Source organism: Daphnia pulex, chromosome 7, assembly GCF_021134715.1.
Source record: "Daphnia pulex isolate KAP4 chromosome 7, ASM2113471v1".
Taxonomy (NCBI): domain Eukaryota; kingdom Metazoa; phylum Arthropoda; class Branchiopoda; order Diplostraca; family Daphniidae; genus Daphnia; species Daphnia pulex.
In genome coordinates this window covers 1,877,779-1,898,830 of record NC_060023.1, presented here as the reverse complement: position 1 = coordinate 1,898,830, position 21,052 = coordinate 1,877,779, and the positions used below count along the sequence as shown (strand labels likewise).

At 40.8% G+C, this 21,052-nt stretch overlaps 7 protein-coding genes, 1 long non-coding RNA gene and 1 other non-coding gene across 15 annotated transcripts in view; 6 read left to right on the top strand and 3 right to left on the bottom strand.

Annotated features, from left to right (window-relative positions):
• The window catches only part of LOC124197265 (proteoglycan 4-like), a 70,493-nt gene that overhangs the window by 9,445 nt on the left and 39,996 nt on the right, over nucleotides 1-21,052 (bottom strand). The gene's annotated exons all lie outside the window — the stretch shown is intronic.
• Nucleotides 1-21,052, top strand: part of LOC124197282 — a 78,958-nt gene that overhangs the window by 29,145 nt on the left and 28,761 nt on the right. The gene's annotated exons all lie outside the window — the stretch shown is intronic.
• Nucleotides 2,210-2,282, bottom strand: Trnat-agu. Its single transcript has one exon. It is a non-coding gene; the product is annotated as a tRNA-Thr (tRNA).
• Nucleotides 2,651-3,847, top strand: LOC124197275. The gene is made up of 4 exons (XM_046592657.1): nucleotides 2,651-2,778; nucleotides 2,887-3,055; nucleotides 3,172-3,348; nucleotides 3,451-3,847. Exons 1-4 carry the CDS (start codon nucleotides 2,749-2,751, stop codon nucleotides 3,609-3,611), a joined length of 537 nt encoding a protein of 178 aa, XP_046448613.1. The 5' UTR covers nucleotides 2,651-2,748; the 3' UTR covers nucleotides 3,612-3,847.
• On the top strand, nucleotides 4,567-5,816 carry LOC124197276. Of its 2 annotated transcripts, none has more exons than XM_046592659.1 (4): nucleotides 4,567-4,704; nucleotides 4,793-4,952; nucleotides 5,164-5,334; nucleotides 5,414-5,816. In XM_046592659.1, the coding sequence occupies exons 1-4, from the start codon at nucleotides 4,672-4,674 to the stop codon at nucleotides 5,545-5,547; spliced, it is 498 nt and encodes a 165-aa protein (XP_046448615.1). In that variant the 5' UTR covers nucleotides 4,567-4,671; the 3' UTR covers nucleotides 5,548-5,816. The 2 variants fall into 2 exon arrangements, with proteins under 2 accessions (XP_046448615.1, XP_046448614.1); XM_046592658.1 differs by having other exon boundaries at nucleotides 4,594-4,704; nucleotides 5,411-5,816.
• LOC124197278 lies at nucleotides 6,273-7,128 on the top strand. The gene is made up of 3 exons (XM_046592661.1): nucleotides 6,273-6,402; nucleotides 6,469-6,634; nucleotides 6,705-7,128. Exons 1-3 carry the CDS (start codon nucleotides 6,373-6,375, stop codon nucleotides 6,899-6,901), a joined length of 393 nt encoding a protein of 130 aa, XP_046448617.1. The 5' UTR covers nucleotides 6,273-6,372; the 3' UTR covers nucleotides 6,902-7,128.
• LOC124197277 lies at nucleotides 7,306-9,753 on the top strand. The gene is made up of 3 exons (XM_046592660.1): nucleotides 7,306-9,088; nucleotides 9,159-9,312; nucleotides 9,381-9,753. Exons 1-3 carry the CDS (start codon nucleotides 9,059-9,061, stop codon nucleotides 9,605-9,607), a joined length of 411 nt encoding a protein of 136 aa, XP_046448616.1. The 5' UTR covers nucleotides 7,306-9,058; the 3' UTR covers nucleotides 9,608-9,753.
• LOC124197242 (4-aminobutyrate aminotransferase, mitochondrial-like) lies at nucleotides 10,131-12,332 on the top strand. Its single transcript, XM_046592608.1, has 7 exons — nucleotides 10,131-10,662; nucleotides 10,731-10,902; nucleotides 10,961-11,271; nucleotides 11,338-11,495; nucleotides 11,557-11,678; nucleotides 11,754-11,903; nucleotides 11,984-12,332. Exons 1-7 carry the CDS (start codon nucleotides 10,177-10,179, stop codon nucleotides 12,109-12,111), a joined length of 1,527 nt encoding a protein of 508 aa, XP_046448564.1. The 5' UTR covers nucleotides 10,131-10,176; the 3' UTR covers nucleotides 12,112-12,332.
• LOC124197243 (forkhead box protein K2-like) lies at nucleotides 15,551-20,242 on the bottom strand. 2 transcript variants are annotated; one of them, XM_046592609.1, is made up of 3 exons: nucleotides 19,925-20,242; nucleotides 18,607-19,208; nucleotides 15,551-17,805 (listed from the first exon to the last, which is right to left on the bottom strand). In XM_046592609.1, the coding sequence occupies exons 2-3, from the start codon at nucleotides 19,114-19,116 to the stop codon at nucleotides 16,801-16,803; spliced, it is 1,515 nt and encodes a 504-aa protein (XP_046448565.1). In that variant the 5' UTR covers nucleotides 19,117-19,208; nucleotides 19,925-20,242; the 3' UTR covers nucleotides 15,551-16,800. The 2 variants fall into 2 exon arrangements, with proteins under 2 accessions (XP_046448565.1, XP_046448566.1); XM_046592610.1 differs by lacking the exon at nucleotides 19,925-20,242 and having other exon boundaries at nucleotides 18,607-19,215.

Below are 21,052 nucleotides of genomic sequence, written 5' to 3'. Positions count from 1 at the left end.
TTAGCCTTTTCAAATGGAAAAAATGCGGTGGAATTCCATGCACCTTATACTCGTTTAGCAACTGTATCGTGACGTGGAAGTCGCCTGCCTCAGATAGTATACATAGCTTTTGATAAAGGCGGGAGGTTTCAAATTCTGTTTTGGCCAAAACTGTAGCACCAGTTCGGTATAAGCTCGAGTAGTGTCACGCATTACTTTCCTCCATGGCAAGATTTCCATCACCAAAAACAGTTTTTTCCCGGATGCGTTTTGCAATGAACCAGCATTCTTGCCCGGGTAAGTCGGCGTGACTTGAGAGATTCCAGAGTCTGAAAAGAGATATAAGGAATTTTGATGAAAATATCCAGAAAAAGTTATTTTTACTTAAACATGGGTTGCATAGTCTTACTCAATAAAATCTTGTTATCAACCTGAACTTTTCTCCATTGAACTTTAAAACATTGAAGCAATTTAAACTGGGTTGTCTTTGGTCGAATCAGCCATTTTATTAAGTCAACACTGACGTTCTTTACACTGGCATAAACTTCAACAAAGATATTTTGTTGCCTGATTTGGAACTGTAATCCAGGTTGGAGATTGGAATTCTTTTTATGTCAGGCTAACACTGGGACTGGCAGTTCACAGATAGGTTTTGTTGGTCACTAAATGTTTGAGTTCACTTCATGAAATATAGTTCTACATCTCTGGATTCTTCACGAGCAGCGGTAATTTCAACAGTCACACTGTACTTGAAAAGCTTAGACTTGTTGCATGCTGCAGCATTGGAGCTAAGTGACAGGGTGATTTTGATCTAATAAAAACACGCAGAACAAAATCTTCTTGTAGCACTAGTTCTTTTACAGGGGGAGGGGGAGATTGAAAAATGCAATGCAGGTGCAAAAAAATCAATTCCTCACTTCTCCCACCATGGTCACCATGGTGGCTGTTTCAAACATTTCCTTGCTGCATTGTTAAAATCACGTTACCGGGTAATGGGACACTCGTGGGTAACGCAGGTTAGGCAATCAAGAAACAAAAGCAAACTTGCTTGGTGAACAAACTCCATATATGCTAATTGCTCACTAGTCACCACAATAAAATTTAATGATAGAAACTATCCAAAAAATATTCTGATGGCCGACTGCTCACAACACACACCTTCTTTGCTATGGACGTATGCTGTGCCTCACCTGCTGAGCACTGTAAGCTGTCAACTAACTGGACAACTGGTGCAGGTGCACTGCAAAGTGCAGACGAACTTCCGTGAGAACTGCTGGCGGGATCTGCTGGGAACTTGGGAAGCTGTGTTGCACATTTACCAGCTCGACTTTAGAAAGACAGAAAGTAAGCGAAAATGAATTTATTGTTGAGTTGTTACACAGGATAACCACGGATTATCAACACGAAAATAAATTCTTCAGGTTTGGAAGTTGATTTGTGTAGAGACTCATCAGAATATTGTAATTACGGCCTTATTGAAAGTCAATTACGTCATGGGCCTGCAAAAAACAATAATCGCGGTTTTTACTACTCCCGCTAGATGACGCTGTTTGGCTCGTCGTCTTTTGTCTTTTTTGCCATCGCCAGGAATACGGAACATGTGATTATTCTTGCGTTTAAAAGAGTAAACTGCACGAGCTAATTAAGAGGAATTCTGATTACCGAACCGCCACGACAAGTTATCATGTAATTGGCTGTTCGTTTGTTTTTTCGCCAAAAAATATTGGAGTCATTGAACTCATTATTCTAAACGTTTGGGGGGAACACAGCCGCAAACCAGTTATAGTGGTTAGTTGATTTAACGTTTAAATCGTAAAAGGAGTTGCCTCAGCTGTAACAAGCTAATAAATATCGCATTTTAAGATATAAAATTATTGAGATAGAATTAAATTTTGCATGAATATAAATCGAAGCATTCTTGAACGTATTAAAATGGATCAGTGAGGGACTAACCGCTTGAAGGAGAATTCGGAAGGGTCCCACTTATATTAGAATAAACTTGTTTTTGAAGGTCGGCGGGACTATGATTTTACGTGATTCTTACACGGTCGTCGACTCTACACCAAAATCATCACGCCTAGATTATCGCGCAAGCCCCACCTTACTGTACAAAAAGATCAATCACATTAAACCAAGAAAAAATTTACGACAGACACAAGTGCGACACATCTGTCCGCATCTGTCAAAAGAATTATCAATAGATACCACATCTCATTTGATTGCATTAAAAAGGTCCCAACGAGACTCGAACTCGTGATCTCCTGCTTACTAGGCAGGCGCTTTGCCATCTAAGCCATGAGACCATGTCAAAAATTAAAATAAACATTTAACAAATATTCCAACTCGTCTTTTCATCTGAACCGTTTCTTTTTGCTAGAAACGATTTTGGATTTAGTCATCGTGTCAGCTGACAAATAAAAATTTTAATTACATTTTACAACACAACACGGTTTAGTTTTAGATTGCTTTTCCAGCTACAAAGATTTTTGTTAAAGTTTAGTAACAGATACTTTATTCTCGGAGGTCACGCATGTCGACGGGAATCGGTCAACAAAAACAAAAACAGGTAGTGAATTAAAAACATTGCAGTGAATCACGACGCCCAAACAAGTTGGAAATAGTTGTCTAAATAACTGGATCGCAAGCCAAAAAAAAAATGTATAAATTGAGTGCAAGAGTTCAGGAATGGAACAGTTGCCAGCGGATCGACTCACGCCGGTGTACGTGTAAACAGTCATCTCATCTTCTATTCACTTTTGAGAAAAAGAAATGTCTTATTCCGCTTTGATTCTACTACTGGTAAGATTTAAAAAAAAAGTTTCCCTATTCATCACTAATACAAATAATGCCCATATATTACGTATTATAACGTGTATAAACTGTTTTTTGGGGTATTATTTGCACTAGTTGGCGTTTTCGCCATTGATGGCTAACGGGAAACCGGCAAATGTAACCGAATCCAATGAACCCGTTTCGCGAGAATCACGCCAAATGATGTTGCCAGCAGCGCCTTATTATTACATCCCCTATCCGCAAGTTCATCGACAGCCAGCACCGTCTATTTTCCAAAGTCTTGGTAATAAGCTAATCCATCTACTTCAAAAAAAATAAATAATTAAATAAGAGTAAATTGTTATCTTAGCGTGCAGAATTAGTAAGCATAATTTCGTGTTTTATTCCTTTACATTGCAGACGATATCATCCGTATGTTGGATCCGGCCACTAAACAGCGGTTGCTGACATCTTTGGTGACATTAGCCGAAAGTTTTTCGAGCAATCAGCCCTTCGACGAGACTGGATTCAAGTCCCAAACGAACTCACCCGACGGACTGTCTCCTGTGGATTTGAGTTCCTTTCTCGATGAAAATGGTGAGATGGAGAATAATACGAATCATTTAAACCCCTCGACCCTAAAATATAAGAGATTTGAATGTAATTAAAGTTTGACTCTGGCGATTATTTTTGAAACAGGACAATTGCCAATTGAATTTCAGAACGCATCGCCTGAGGAAATTAAGGAAATGGTGGAAAATCGATTGGGTTTCGGAGCTATTGCAAATATAGCTGTGCAATACATCGTTCAAATGCTCATTCAAATGATCATTGCCCAGATTATAGCCGCTTTGGGTTAACCTGATGACGACACGACGCTCGAAACATTTGCTGCGGCATCTTACGCCCATGATAGATCTTCTTCTCGAATTATTTCCCCAAACTACGAAATGTTTTTATGTTGAGCTTAAAACATAAATTTCTGTTTTTCTTCCGATTTTTGGTTGGTTTGTTTCCAGTAACTTATTCCACAGTTTATCTTACTCTCCCTGGCACATAATAAAGACATTTGAAAAATACATCTTGCCAAACACAAGTATAAATTTATCATTCATTTTCTCAAGGCGCAGCGATTGATAGCAATTAATAATTGCGGTGATCTATATTGGTTGCAAGATGACTTTCGGCCCTTCATATTTGATTTCGGGAACTTTTCGGCGTTAGAGCAAAATTTAAACATAAATAAAATTTGAATAGTGAGCCAAATGGCTGTATCAAAAGAAAGTTCAATCCACGATAAATCTTCAATATATGTTTAAATTTACCACGGCGCATTACAATAAGCACAAATCCCTAAAATTCTTAAATAAAGATAGATAATACAAAAATACAGATAAAAGCAAGGCTAATGTATACTGTATAAAAATGAAAAATAATTGCATTATTTGTGCGATTTTCGCCCAAAATGGCTATCATTTTTTAAATTTCTTCTAAATATTATACTAAAAGAGAGCGGTCATTGCTCACCAATACCAATCGACATTTCATATTTGTGAGTTAACTTCATGGACGAAGCACTTGAATAATAAAAAAAAAAATAATTATTATTATAATGTCACTTTTGAATTTCAGCATGGACGGACTTTGATTGATTACTGAACTGATATTATGTTACGCATATCTTGGGAACCGGTCGACGTTAGTATACGTCTCGATCATCTTTTTGTCCAGGTACGAAGCGTAATTAGAATTGATGTTACTCTCCAATCACGAAGCCAAATTCAAGTTCGAACTTGGAATAAGTAGCCTCCGAGGCTCCGAACGAAAACGGAATGCCGGATTGAGTATAAATTGAACAGGAGCACTAAACACAGCGGATAGAAGAAGATCGAAAACGGAAACGCGTCGACTTATTCGAAAATGTTGACTAATACTCTTCATCTATTATTATTGGTAAAATCGCTACACTATTGGCCTCTATACGTGAAAAATAAAAGGAGAATTAATTGATTGAGTTTACTTACCCATTTGATTTCATTAGATAGTAGCGACTTTGTGGACGGCAAATGGCAAACCAGCAGAGCCAAGTGAATCGGTTATTTCCGGCCGGGAATCACGACAGCTGTTCATGCTTCCCTATCATGGACAATGGGTCGAACCGCCCCAGCATCACAGCAATTTCCAGCACGATTACTATTATGGTAAGCCAGACTATTACATTCGTAAACCCTTATTTGGCATACAACACCTGGAAAACCAGAATAACAATGTCTAACTGTACAAAAGCGGTTTCTTGTTCCGCAATTATTTCGTGAAAGGATTTCAAGAGCCTTTTTCCATTGAAATTTAAAAATAAAAAGAATTCTTATACTCGTCTCAATTGGGTCTTTTCCGTGCTGCTCCATTTTTCAGACGGTTTGATGAATACCATGGGTCCAGCCACCCAGCAGCGATTGATGGAAGCCTTGCTGGCTGTCTCTCAGAGGAAACACCCTATGCTTCAGGAATCTGGTTTCGACCCACATTTGAATCAATTCATGAGCCCTGCTCCTTCCTATTCCAAGAATCAAGACGGGAATGCAGGTGAGAAGACAAATATTGTGGATAAATATTTAACACAAAACATTTTGATGGAGTTTACTTATCTGCTTGTGTACAGCAGGGCATTCGGCAACTCAGCAACACGAATTCATCCAACTACAACCACGCCCCGATATTCAAGCTTTTGTCAATCAAACAATTCAAACGGTCATTCAAGCTGTTGTCCAAGCCATTCTTGCTCAGATGATGGGTTAGTGGGTGCCATCATGATTACCTGAATTGTTAAAAAAAACAACCGCGAAACCGCAGCAGAAATGATTATTGATTATTTGTTCATTATTTGGCTTATTGTGATGGCATATATAATACATCTATTGGGATACAAGAAAACTGATTCAATTTAGCCAGGGAGAAATCGAATTCAAATGGCCAGAATTTAATTGGAAGCCGAACAAAAATGTCTGTCCGTCTTCAACAATTTCATGTTAATTAACGGTTTTTCACAATACATTGGCACAGCAAGTGTAAGCGCTATTCCCTGAAATACTCAAATTATTTAGAATATTTAGTACTGGCATTTGTTCTACGAAAAAAGTTGCCGTAAAATACCGGACAAATACCGGAGAATCTTTTTGTCCGATTGAATGACAACATGACGTCGTAGATAATGTCGTAAACTTGAATGTGAAGGTCAAGAAAGCGACATCTTTGGACGCTCCACGTATCGGTCATCCCCTCCAGCCGATGTCATACAGTCTAAAACAATCCAACATTTGCATATGCTTGATACCGTTTCACTTTTTATGTGATCACGACGATCAGAACCAGTTGACTTGGATTAGGCAGGTAGCTAAAATTCCTGAGATAGGACATAATTATTTTTTTAAAAAGGACCTTGATCACGACGTCGTGCGCGTTTGAACTTCTGGGAGTAGTCCCGTGAGAGTGACGAAAAGAAGAGAGCAATCGGTTGGCGTATAAAATGCTCAGTCCCGGTCGGAATGAGATTAGAAACGGAAGCGGGAAATCAGCACAGACCTTTTTTCCCCTGTTTGTTTTCTTACTGTAATAAAAACAAAGATGTCAGTTGCACTTTTCAGCCTGTTGATGGTAAAATTCAATTATTATTCAAATTTTTAATAAAGCTAAATCTATTGAATTCCCTCATTCATCAAGTTGGTATTGACTCCATTTATGGCTAACGCCAGACCGGCAGAGTCGACTGAATCAATTGACTCCAGAGATCCCCGTCAGATATTGATGATGGTCCCTCAGAGATCTAATTCGTGGGTTCAACCAAATTACAATGATTATTACGCTGGATTCCGTCACAACAATTACGGTTAGTTCATTTTTCCAATATTGCATTTAGCTAATAACATACTACGTAAAATGATTATTATTTGAATCAGGATACAACCCCTTCCGTCTTGCGGTTGGGCAGCCAGTCAACGAAGTTGAATCACGAATTGGATTCGCTCTGCTTCTCCTTTTGTTGAACGGACTTGACGATCGATACGCGTCGACTCAGCAGCCGATGCCAAATCCTCCAATGGCGAATTTCCCATTTCCAGTGTGGCCACCAGTGAATCGACCCCGTCATCAATAAAAAGACTAAAACGAAAGCTTCCCGCTGATGTCTTCTCCTGTCGGCTGTGAACGATAACTGGCTGCTAAACGGAATTTATTTTTAAAAAATACCCAAATCGCCATATTTTATTGATTACGTAACTCACTCCTATTAGCGGGCCATGTAAAGTGGTTTTTTGGCTTTATTTCGGCCCTTAAAATTTCCCATTATCGTGATGGTGTGTCAATACAAACGTGGATTTCCCATTCTGTGCGTGAATCAGCACCTTCAAATTGTGTCATACAAATAACTGATAACGTTTAACAATACATTACCATTTCATAATTGCTTCGTTGCGTAACTTTGCAAAGATTAAATCGTTAAAACGCAACATCAACAGCCGATATGGTGCTTTTATAATACGTCCAATATCGTGTGCCGCATACAATTAAAGAAAAGAGAATTCGTTTGAGCGCTTTATAAAGTTTCACGTTGATTGGCCTAGTTTCAATTGCCTCTTGCCATCAGTTTAAGAAAGTCAAAAACTCTTGGGTTGACATTTCAGGCCCATGTTTGCGACATTCAGACCCTGGGCCTGAATGGAACGGGCCTGAATGACTGGGCCTGAATGTCACCTTCTTGGGTCTTACCTTTCAGCCTGGGAAATACGGCCAGGCATCCGCAGCAGTTGCTTCATCCGTAGAAAAGTTGAATCCACCAGCCACACTCACGTGGATGTACACGAGGACAAAGGTAAGAAGAGATCCGTCCTACTAAATCGATCAACATCGGTAGCACGTGACGGTAGTTTCTCAAATCCAAGAGGTATCTATGAAAAAGAAAATGAAAAATAGGTTACAAAAAATATTCGTAGAAACAACAAGTAAGGAAAAGTTGAAATTGAGACAGTGATTGATAAACAGGAGAATCAAAGGTTTTCACGTAATACACTGCATTTGTGCAAGTCATGCATCAATAGCATCATTAAAATTTCTAGCAGGTTGCAGGAACAAAAGTAATGAATCATTACCCAGGCGATGATACTGAGGCTATTGCTGATGACAAGTCAATACCAGTACAAGAAAAACTTGTGCATTGTATTGTTACGATGGCTGGCTCAGGCCTCAAATCTGCACAAAAGGAGGTTACAGTGCCAACATTTTGCCCCATCGACATGGGACTTAGCCTTAAATGATAAATTCTAGTCATAAACTAATATTTCACAGATTTGTTAACTTAGTTTTAACTTGTTTTCTTAGTTCCATCTGGTTATATTTGCCCGCCAAACAACATGGAGCACTTGGAGAGCATGGAGATCGAGCCAGCAACTGTGGTGTCGGGAGTAAACCACAGTTGGTCCGACGACCAGATTTCTGTATAATTTTATTTGCTGTGCTTATTTTTCGTGCAGCCACGTACGTCTCGAAAAAAGTGGGTTGTTTTGTTTTCTTTGTAATCTCAAATGTCGACTATTTTTTAACTTGTAAACAAAATGAAAGCAGACGCCACTAAGATTTTTTAAGGTATCGATATAGAAATTAAAAATCGACCTCCCTCCGGATCATAGAAAAAATTTGCATGAGACCCGCAGATAATCATTTTTATAGACTGTGAAACCGCCACAATAAGACTCTCACAGGCCCTATCATGGGAATTAGTAAACTTTAGCGATGGAAGATACCAAGCAAATGCCATTTGAATGTCGTCATCGAGTCCCTCTTATTATTTTCTCGTTCTTCGAAATAACTAATGATTTGAAGGTCAATGAAACTTGTACAGTCTGTTGGTAATCAAACAATTCCAGTTTACCGGGGTCGGCATTATTTTAAATGAGTCGCCCATGCCATTAAAACAAATATAATTTTTAAAAAATCGATTTCAAGATGCCAACTGATACATTTGATCCGCAGACCGGTCGAAATCCTGCCAAATAGTTTCCAGATAAATTATGCTAGGAAACAAAAAAGCTTGTCTAGTTGCCTAATTGGTTCACGAAGCCAGATATAAAAAAATACAAGTTTTCTCAAGTCTTGGAAACATTTGACGCAATCGTCTATGTATTGAACAAAGAAATGATGGGGCAGAAGAAGAAGAAGCATCGGAAACCGTATAAAATGAATCTCCAGTTGTCTGTTGGAGAGTGACAGACCAAGTCGTAATTGTGTTACTCAAGAATCACCGACGACATAACCCAACATGTCCGTCACTTACATTTGTCTACTAGCGGTAATACCCCCTCATCATTCACTATTTTCATACTATATTTTAAATGTTATGTCTTTAAATATGACTTTAGTTAGTGTTGACTCCGTTGGTGGCCAATGGCAGACCAGCAGCAGAGTCCATCGAGTCCATCTCGACCCCTAGGGAAACACGCCAGTATAACATGTCACCTGTTCCAGCAGCACCATGGCTTATGACACCGTATGGGTTCCAAAAGCAAATTTTCGGTGAGTTTCATCTTTATATATAGAATTTGGCTACTAAAATAACAGAATTACTATTTTTCTCACAAAAGGACGATATCCATATCTGGCGACATCTGGGACCCCAGCAGCTCAGGTCCAGGAACGATTTGCACTTGCTCTTCTGTTGAGTCTATTTGGCGGTGGTGGTGGTGGTGGTGACGGTGGTGACGGTGGTGACGATCGAAATCCCTGGAATTTTCGGCCCCTGGCCAATTTCCAGCAACAAATGGCCAATCCGCAGCCGTTTTTCTGGCCGCTGACTACCGCGCTTGGTTAAATAATTATTTTAGAAATTCATCTCTGAATTAAAAAATATGAAATTAAGAAAAAATAATTCATTTAATTAAAAAAAAAGAAAATTGATTTGTTTTCTTCTTCACATTAATTTAATCAAAGCAAACTTCGCAATACAATTGTATAACTATATCATAACAACGATAAGACTGAGCCATTGATTCGCTGCGCAATTATTTGATTTGGTGTTTACAGCTGATGATAAGCATAGACAGGAGTTGTCTGGTTAACAAGATAATGAGACGTGGAGGTAAAACCTGATCTTTAATTCAATAGATTGCGCTAATATGGACGGTTTTTCCGAGCCGTAAAATCATAAATTGTCGTTCAACCAAGACAACAAAAGTCTTTGACGCTTCATGACTCTTAATATTCGGCCGTTGCAAAATGATTTGGAAAACACCGTGGGAATACCCAACAATAAATTGAGCAATTTTTCTTATCAACTGCGCACCGATTTCATTGTTATTGAAAATAGAACAGACGGTATAAAAAGGGTGTGTCATTTTGGTGGGTTGGCCACTGTCGATTCCAAGTTGCATTGATTCAAAAATGGCACTGAGCAAATTAAACTTTTTAAATCTAAACCAGTTAACTACAAAGTCTAATTTTTTCGCTAATAGGTATTACTATTTGCCCAACAGTCGAAATGTCAAGTGTTTTTCGACGGCCCTCGTTCCAGGAGAACCTTCCGGCCCCAGCGTTTCGTCATCCATTCCAGGGCCCAAGTCCAGGGAGATGATCGCCAATTTGGACAAGATTCAATTCGCCAGCGCCATTTGGTATTTCACCGACTACAAGAAAAGTTTAGGCAATTACATTGTCGACGTCGACGGCAATTCCCTGCTGGACGTCTTCAGTCAAATCTCTTCCTTGCCCCTGGGCTACAACCATCCGGATTTGCATAAAGTCATCCAAGATCCAGACAATCAAATCGCTTTCGTCAACAGGCCCGCCCTGGGCATCTTTCCGGCTGAGGGCTGGCCGGAAAAATTGACCAGCAGTTTGCTGTCCATCGCTCCAAAAGGACACACTCAGGTATGTAGGGTTTAAAATGAATTAATTTGTAAATTACATTTGAATTGAATTTTGGTTTCTTAAAAAAGGTGAATACTTTTGCCTGCGGCTCTTGCTCGAATGAAAATGCCTTCAAGGCAACTTTCATGTGGTACCGCAACAAACAACGAGGCGGAGCACCAATCACAGATGAGGAGAACAGCAGTTGCCTAATCAATCGTCAACCGGGCTCAACTCCGTTCACCATCATGTCATTCAAAGGTAATTATTAAATGATTTTTGTATGGAATTATGTAATGATTGGGATCTAATTGTACAGGTAGTTTCCACGGACAGACGCTAGGTTGCCTCACCACTACGCATTCGAGATCGATTTTCAAATTGGATTTTCCCGCGCTAGATTGGCCTATTGCCAGTTTCCCGCGGTACAAGTACCCGCTGGAAGAATTCGCCGAAGAAAATAAAGCCGAGGATCGCAAATGCCTGGCCGAAGTGGAAGAGGAATTTGAGCGTTTCAACAAATCCGGCAGATTTGTGGCCGGTGTGGTCATCGAGCCCGTTCAAGCCGAAGGAGGTGACGTCCACGCCTCGCCGGAATTCTTCCAGGAGCTCCAGCGCATCACCAAAAAGGTCCCCGGTGTTTACCGTTTTGTTCCCAAAAAAATTGGAATTGTCAGTTTAATTCTGTTATAACAGAATGGAGCAGCTCTCATCATCGACGAGGTCCAAACAGGTGGTGGAGCTACTGGCAAGTATTGGTGCCATGAGCATTTCAACTTGCCCGATCCAGCGGATTTCGTCACTTTCAGCAAGAAGATGCTCACCGGAGGATTCTACAGTTTACCCGAATTCAGGTGAATTATCTCCCCTTAATTAAACAAATTGGCTCTCCTATTTATTACGTCATTACATCAGACCCCAACAGGGACTTAAGATTTTCAATACGTGGATGGGCGATCCATCGAAAGTTCTTTTGCTGGAAAAGGTCGTCGAAGTGGTCAAACGCGACAATCTATTGAACTTGGCCCAAGAATCAGGTAATTAATAAGTTAAATGTTTTCTGTTTAATTTATTTGACGGGAAATAATAATTCTGTTGTCTTATTCGGCCAGGCAAACGGCTGATGGATGGATTGAAGGATCTGTCGAAAAGATATCCGCAGCACATCAAGAACAACGTCCGTGGCATCGGCACCTTTTGCGCCTTCGACCTGAGCAGCCCGCAGAAGCGCGATGAAACTTTCGTCAAATTGCAGCATCACGGTATGTATGAATTAAATCTAATTCATTTTAAAAAAATAATGAAATTAATTTTTTTTTTTAATTCTTCCGGATGAATTCAGGTGTTCAAAGTGGACCCTGCGGCGAGCAAACTCTCCGGCTGAGACCCTCACTCGTTTTCCAGCCGCATCACGCCGACATTTTCCTGGACATCCTGGAAACGGTATTGAACGACATCCAAACTGTCTGACAATCAAAATGAGCAATGAACAATTGACATTATTAACGCCGTATTTAGTTATTCAAAAAACAAAATTAATTTGCGCAAATCGACACATTTGATTTGCCAGAAAACAATTTCGATGGGCGATCAGCTTGAAAGGTTCATCTCTTGATGATTGTTGTTTGTCTTGTCCATCTCTTATATCGAATGAGAGCTTGTGTATAATACAGTCGACCATCCCAATTGCACTCGCCGGAATTTGACGGGGAAAAGGGCCATTAGCTGCGACATCTATGAGAAATGAGATGGCGTCCCTATTCTTTTTTCCTATACTAGACCAGCGGAATAAAAGATGATTAAGTTGGATGCCGATGTCATTGGGCTTGGCATTTCCCAACCTCCGATGGCTTCCATCGACGTCACATAAGGAGAATACAATCGATCGATAGGATGACTTGCACGTACACAATAGCAGTTCAGTGCTGTGCAGAGGACCATGCGAAAATAAATCGATTCTTCGCCAAAGAAGAGAATGGTGTTAAATTATTCTTTTGAAAAAATGATTCCGGAAAGGTAACACATCACAGCAACAGTGCCCAGCGCAGTCCTACATATACGGAGAATAATGACCCGACTTGAATAATAATAATAAAAGGGCCTCTGGGTATAATAATAGCTTGAAATAAAAATAAAAAAATGGGACTGAAATTCAACTGGCGGTTATACAATACCATACACACACCCAGCCGGCTAACAAATGATGTACTGTGGGTATAAGTTCAATGGCCCTCCAGGTTTCTTATTTGGAAGGGGGGGACTAATAACTAAACTTGGCAGTCAGCCTCTGTACAAATTTGACTAACCACACAAAAATATTACAAGAGATAGAAAATGGATATTTGAATTTCTTATTCCCCCCACCACATGAAATTCGAACCTTCTCGATGATGAGGAACATTTTTATTTGGAAAAGAAATATGCGCGGAAGATGGATGTCTATGTAGCTATCGAATTTCTATCATTGCGGTACTGACGTCCTATTAGATAGGCAGACCTTAACGGATTTGGCCTTAAGAATTCTGACGGAAACGAATGGAGAATGCGACCGCGACCAGAATCAAATAGTCAGATCTCTCTCTCCCAGCAGCAGGCTATATAATAATAGATTATTGCGTGCTGCTGTGCCATTGAATCAAAATTTCTTCCTCACTGGTTATTCCATTAAATCCCTTATTGTCATCTTGGTGTGTGAATATATATAGAAAAGGATGTTGACTTTGCCCGACCAACACATTCAAATGAATTTCTGAACCCCAAAATCCTGCCAAAATCCGTCAAACCAATCGATAATCTTTCATCCAAGTTAGACGCAAACCAATCGATTATCGAATGAACCAGATGACTAATTCAGAATTCATGTACCGACTTAATAAAAGAATATACTTTGATATCTCTCAAAAATGCTATTAAGCAGAGTATAGCCTCACCAAAATAAAAAATAAAAATAAATGTTGAACGCGTCCAAAACAAATAAAACCAACCCAAAAAAGAAGGGTGGACACAACAGTCTCTCATGTCAAAATTATATTTGACGCCAAACAGCGTCGACTGCCGACCACCAAAATGTGTATAGGAGGGGTGGGTACACACAGCACAAGACAAGTCTAATAAATAATTCAAGCTTAATGCACTCTACATCTATATAGGCTAGCCTGCTAGGATAAATATAAAGGACTCTTTTGGAGAGTAGTAATGCACTCGCCGATATGACGTCCAGCAGCTTCTTCTAGTTTTCCCCCCACCTTTTTTATTATAATAAGCGGATGCTCAGCACCCTTTTTTCTCTATTGTTATATACCTGGGTGAAGGGGGGGAGAGGCGCGATGGGGTCTTGCGCACATCAGCAAAGTGCATGTGTGGTCTATATAAGTTGGAACATTGTATTTTCTTTTATCGCATTAGAGTGATGGCCGATGGAGAGTTTCCGCAGGTGAAATCAACTTTGGTGGAGGGGAGAAGTTTCTTTTATCGATTGATGTATAGGGAAACATCCATATAGTGTTGACCATTACATTAAGACAAATGAATAAGATGCGCCCCCGTTTGTTTTCTATTATGAATGCGCAATTATTTGGATGATTTAGTTGACCTATTTCATTGATCGACGATAAAATTGATGACTGGCGATTAATAATTTGTCTATCTGCGGACGGCAATCGTTTTAATATTCGCCACAGTTTCAACATCACCTATACATGTACACATTCGCTTGGTGTATAAAGATTCATGAACGGAGAGGTGAGAAAAAGTCGACGACGGCCGCGCAACAACGGCAAAAGTTGACGTTTGTTGAATCGATTTTTTCCCTTTTTTCTTTTTTTTGTTACATTGACGGGTCGATGTTTGCGGCCTTTTTCTCCTGGTATTTTCTTCTGTATAGACATTGTCGTACCACCAAAAACAGCAGCACGTCGGGTTTTCTTTAATGATGTAAGAGTAAACTCGATTCGCCATAATTTCATTGCGACACGTGCGCAATTTTTCGCTACAATCTTCGCTCCGATCAGGTGAAAAAACAAAAACAAGAAAAATTGTTTTGTTGGTGGGTCCAATTATTAATGTGAAACGAACAAAGAATCTCTCTGATTCCCCCAGCAGCAGCAGCAGTTCATTACGTAATACGGAATGAGAAGGAATAATCCGGCGCGGGTTGTTGCCAAGGAATAATATCATCGATATAGTTCTTTTTTTTTGTCCTTTGCCCATTCCGAAAATAAAAGAATTATATCCTTTTAATGACATCTATTTTTTGTTTCGTGTATAACGATTCTGGGTATAGTAACTCTGCTGTGCACAGATGAAAAGATTCGTGATGTCTTGTTAACCCTTTTTGCGCCCCCCTATCCAATCTCTACACCCCCCTCTCTCCCGCAGGGTCTAAGTAGTAGTATTTTTAGATATAGGCCCGAGGGAAAACAAGGATCTATTGTATACCATCATTGCTTATAACCCTCCCTATAGTATATATACTAATCAATTCATTAATCACTATGTATAGCGTTGTCCCCCTGAAATAAAAGGTATCTACCAAATAGGGGAGAGAGGTACGCAAGAGAGCACAGCAGCTGCGATAGATAGGCCTTTGCGTGACCATCTCTTATTTTGATGGCCAAGTCACAGATCTATTTTGTTGTTCTAACCAAAGGATTTATAGCAGTGTAGTATGTACTCTTCATCCTTTCATGAGCATCGGGATGTAAACCGGAAGAAAAAAAAAATTCCCCACTTAAAAATCAATTAAAATGAATTACAATTGGAAATGTTCCCTGTTATTCTTGAAAATTAATTTGGAATGAATTAAAATTTAATTTCAAATGTTGACAAAAATATTCTTCTGTATAGAAATTTGGTGTTTTTGCTATGGAAACGTTCATGCATCCGTATAGCGCGCTGTATATTTCCCATTCACATTATTTTTCATTTAATTATTATTTTGGCAATTCAATGTAACAAACACGTTTTCACAACAAACAGCACTATACGGTATAGTTATTTTTGTTCGACGTGGGGTTCTGATAAAAAAAGGATTGGGGGCACAGCCATCAAATTTTTTTATCATAGACACAGACACGAATTGAAATGTTATTTGAATGCGGCGCTATAGAATTATTGTTTTTCCACTTCAATCATCATCTTCAAAGTACAATCAGAATATAATAGTATACCGACTAGAGAGATATCTATTTGACTATTTATATTTATAGAGTTGATGTGTTGTTGTTGATGTTATTATGGCGATCAAAATATAGGAGAGTTAATACACAAGTTGACTGAATTATTATGAAAATTTAATTTTTTTTAGGGGGGAATTTAATTTATGTACATAGACAAAATAGATTTTTCGCTGCATCGCCCAAACACTGTTTGGGGGTCAGCCAAAGACATTTTAATTCAAAAGACACAACGTAATAATTTAATTGATTTTTAATTTTTTTATTTTTTAATTTTTTTACTTTTATGGCCAGGAAGGAAATTTTCAATCCGCCCACGAATTTCAATTTCTAATTCATTTATAATTGGCGGTTTTTTGTCAATGTAGAAAGAGCATCGGTTCATCAGGAGTTGACACGCAAATTGATTTAAAAGAATTGATTAGTATTTTTTTTTACAGACTAGACTCTAATGAAATCAAAAGACAAACATTTGTGACGTAGAATAAAACGCAGTCAAAAGGCGTCTAAAACACTCTCAACATCACAAAATAGGATGATTATTCTATGATACAACAATGTTGAATTATACAAATTGACGATCAAAAGTTGAAAATTTCTTTTCCACCCTCTGATTAGCGAGCCTGTCTATGTGTATAATCGAATATACACGACCAGCGGCTGCAAATCATTAGGCATTTGGACGGATCAAGGATATCGGGCGCTCACACATAATTTTTTATTAGAGACACAACAAGATCAAAAATATCGATTTCGTATTTTTTCGTTGATTAATAGAACGTGCTGCAGCTGTGACGAGAATAATAAGGTGGGGTGAAAGTGATGGGATTGACATTGTGCGTGTGTGTGTGTGTGTTTCTCGTGCTGGATGGATCACAGCAACATCAGCAGACGAACGACGTCATTACATCAGCAAAATGAATTAGTACAATGAATCAGGGCCTATATTACACACACACATTTCAAACAGACTATATTCAAATCTTTACAAATTGTCGAGATCGATGAGCCCCTCAAAGTCCAATCCCGGTTCCAGGATGGATAACACTCGATGATTATTATTGGCGCTGCTGCTGGCCATGACTAGTTCGCTTTCCCAGTGAGAGACGGAGGTGTTGAACAAGTGACACTGGACTCCTCCGCTGTTGTTGGTATTGTCGGCCATCAGCGACTGCTGCTGCTGGTGAAGGTTGAGGCCCAGGATGAGGTCGCTGTAAGAGTAAGGCTCGTCGACGGACGTTTCAGACGCTGGGAAATCGACGTATTTAATCCATCCGTCGGCGGATGATTGCTGCTGGCCTTGCTGGCCGTAGATGGTCAGGTCCAGCGAAGCGTTGGCGTCCGTCATCAGGAGGTCCGAACAGGAGCAATCGTCACTGCCATTCTCTTCGGTGCAGCAGCCGAAAAGTTCCTCGACGTCGTCAATGTCGGTCGAGGCCGGCATCGACACCGGGCTGAATTCAATTCCTCCTCCGCTGTGGCTACTTCCGCCGGCCGTGTTGTTGCAATAGGTGACGGTGGGATCGGCAGAGCCGGGCACCGAGAGCTGGTCGAAGAAAAGATCCGAATCGCGGAATCCGCCCCAGGTGGCGTTATTGAACAAGTCGATCGGACCAGCAGGAGCAGCACAGTCGCCGGCCAGAGCGAACGGCCCATCCATCGGCGGCAAGATGGCCACCGACGCCATTGACATTTCGTCGATAATGGACATGCAGGCCTCTTCCAGTTGGCGGTCGCAATTTTTATTGGTTTTAACTTTATTCCGGCTAGCGCTTCCGCTTCCGGCGCTTCCGGCGGCCATCCGCCCGCTCCTGGATCCGCTTTTCTTGTTCATGCCCAATCCCAGCCGCTTCTTCTTGAGCGAATTGTCGTCTAATTTGCTCTCGAAGGCCGGATCGAGCCGCCAGAATCCGCCCTTGCCCGGCTCGTCTTTGGAGCGCGGGATTTTGATGAAACATTTGTTGAGCGACAAATTGTGCCGGATGGAATTCTATATTGAGATTCGAAATGATATCATTATAAGTATAAGACTAGAGATTATAACTTTCCCCGCTGCCAGCTGATGCTGGCCAGTCTAATTGGGGATTCACGAGGCTGCTGGACGGACGGACGGACGGACTACATCAACTATTGAACAGGCCCTAACGTAGGAGAATGGAGAACGACATCACGCAATGTATGGCGGTGCTGGGCAATCGATATCGGTGACTCTAATATAAGAACCGATCGTGTGTGCAGGTACTGGCCCTGGACCTCATCACAATTTCATGACATTTTCCTTATTCCAGGCAGATGCTGGACAAGCATCCAGCGAAAGCCAAAGCCGAGAGTTTTCTGGGCAGAAAGAGGCGTGGTCACGATCACCATCCCCGTTCCCATGAATGATTTAGCGCCAGCGGCAAGTGTACAAGTTGTACAACAGCGCCAACCCCATTGGCTATCAACCGACAATGTCCTCCCTGGACGACATGTCCAAACCAAGATGGCGGCTAAATACTAGAGTATAGATATCAACTATACTATCATCAATTGATTCAAAATTGTCGCCCAAAAAACACGATCTCTTTAGTTATTTTGTCGTGTCTATCGTTCAATAATTCAACTATTGGCCAGCGGCGAAACTTGACTGGAAAATGGCGACGTCCAGTCTAGCGGAGAGACGGACGTCATCTGCCCTTTACTCTGCGAAGGTCACGGACTGCAGACTTTAGACGTCCAGCAGCTCCCCCAAATCGATAGATGTAACCAGCCAAAGTTATAACAGATGAGAGTTGTTTAGTTTAGTTATTACCTGCCAACTGGGATCGGCGTTGCGGTAGTAGAGAAAGTTCTCCTTGATCCATTTGTAGATGGAGGAGAGCGTCATCTTGTGCTTGTTGGACTTCATGGCCATGCAAATGAGCGACGCGTACGAGTACGGCGGCTTGACGTCGCCCACCGTTTTGTAGTCGATCTCTTCCTCCTTGACGACGGCCGAGGTGGACGAAGATGACGAAGAGGTCGACGACGTCGACGACGTCGAAGACGACGGACGTTTGTTGTTGCTGGACGAACCGTAGCGCTGCCCGCTGTTGTTGTTATCCCTCCCAGGGTGAGATGATGAGCTGGTCAGTGATGCCGCCCGGCTGCTGCTGGAATAAGATGAGGCCGTCATGCAGCCCATCATTCCCAGCAGGTGATCGGGCAGCGGCGATGCGGGTGGTGTCGGCGGCGCCGTCCCGCTCATCGACGACAGATTGTCCATAATGTTGAGATTGTGCAACCAGCTCAAACTGGTCAAATCGCTCGTTTCTAGCGCCATTTTTCGTTTTCAAATTTTTTCGCGGTTAATTTTTTAAAATTCAAATTTTGGTAATTCAAATTTTGATTGTAGGCCTTTTCGGGTTGAATGATCTAAACCCCCACTAAAATAGAAAAAAATATGATTAGATCAGTTACATTTGTGTATAACCATTGAATGGGGGGTTATAGAATCACCCCTCAAAGGTTATAGACGCACAGGTAAACGTGGGAGAGAGTGGGTGGAAGGGGGGTGGTTGGGCGAAACAAAAGAACGTCGTCCGTGAGCGCGTGCCAGTCTAATACAGGCGCACTGTCGAAACGTGAGAATGTAGGTAAAAAAAAAAACTAAACAAAATAAAAATATATGTGAATCTAATACACAGAGAAATGTGATGATCAAAACTTACGTATCCTATTTTTGTATTTCTTATTATATAGTACAAGCGTAGCTAATATTATATACGCCATGTACATGCAGAATGGGGGGGAGGGGGAGACGGTTTGTTATTTATTTTCCCCGAAAGGTGACGATTATATGAGAGAGGGGAAATGTTTTTCTCATGGGAAATGTCCGGTCAGGTACTTCCCAACGGTTTTTTGAATGTTTTGGACTGACCCCTCTACTCTCTTTATCTCTGTGCCGGTTAATTGTCTATCCATATTTTTTCTCGACCCAAATACATCGCATGTTTTAACCCCCCTCCGTCACGGTCATCCTTCCCTATAATAGATAATCTGCAATCTATTGACGTCATAACGAAATAAGCCAATCTTATTTCCACTTTTCTAAATGTCTTATCGACAATTTGAAATGAATTTCTTATTACCTTTTAGGAAATCATCAATTGGATGTCACTATGAAAACACTGGCACTCTCACTCACACAACAATCAATTTTTGAGTTTGAAAAATGTTGGACCAAATGGATTGGCACATCACCTGACGTAATAATCTCGACTCACGTCCAATTGTCATCCGATTGTCATTTTTTCTATCGAATTCATCCAAACCAAACTGAATGGGAAATGATAGAAATAGTAACAACACTTATATTTAATTCACCAAATTCAAAGAAAACCAGATGAGGTGTATGCTCTAATACAAATAATAGGTGCGTCGACTAGCAACTCACGATGGCAACTGACTCGATCGGGCAGCCGGAAACGTGTGCGAGTGCCAGTGCCAGTGCGCTGCTCTTTCTCTTTCTCCCCCCCCCTCCTCTATAAGGTATAACATTCAGGTGCAAGTGTACAGCAGGGTGGCCATCGTGTGGGTGGCCAAGTCTGAACAAAAAAAAAAGAAATAACAAGGTGAATGGTATACACACAGCATACGTCTGTGTAATATTCAAAGGTATAAAGGTGGGGTTTGGCAGCTGCTGCTGCTGCGATGGAGAGAGCCAGCAGCTCTCTACTACACCGGCGCTCAGCAACCTGCACATGCTCTCAACTCGCACATCGACCCCCCTTCTTGTTATTTATTCTTTTTCTTCTTCTTTCATTCTTTTGTTTTATTTCTCTCTCTCTCTTTTCGTGCCGACAGTCTATAAAACCTTTTTTCCTGATTCGGTTTCACTTTGTCAATTATTTCAATAGGCGCCATTAATGTTAAGAGTCCAAATGAAAATCGACAGCAAGTTGTCAATTCCTGGATTAGTTGAATAAGATAAAACAAATTGAACTGCTAATCGATACATTATAGAAACTGTTGATTGATCAGATGGCCGCCATTGTGACATTTTCGAGATCTAGTGCCACATTTGATAAGGTCACGATGTATCCGTATAGCCTTAAAATCAGAGCTTTCATCCGGTGGCCGGAAGAGGAGAGCGGAAGCGTATTGCGCGCAGCCACTTCTATCTGATGTCAAGGCCTGCCTACCCACCGTGTGCGGATGCATATTGCATATAGACAACACCCTACACAGCAGCAGGCATTGGCTGAAGGCTGGCGCAA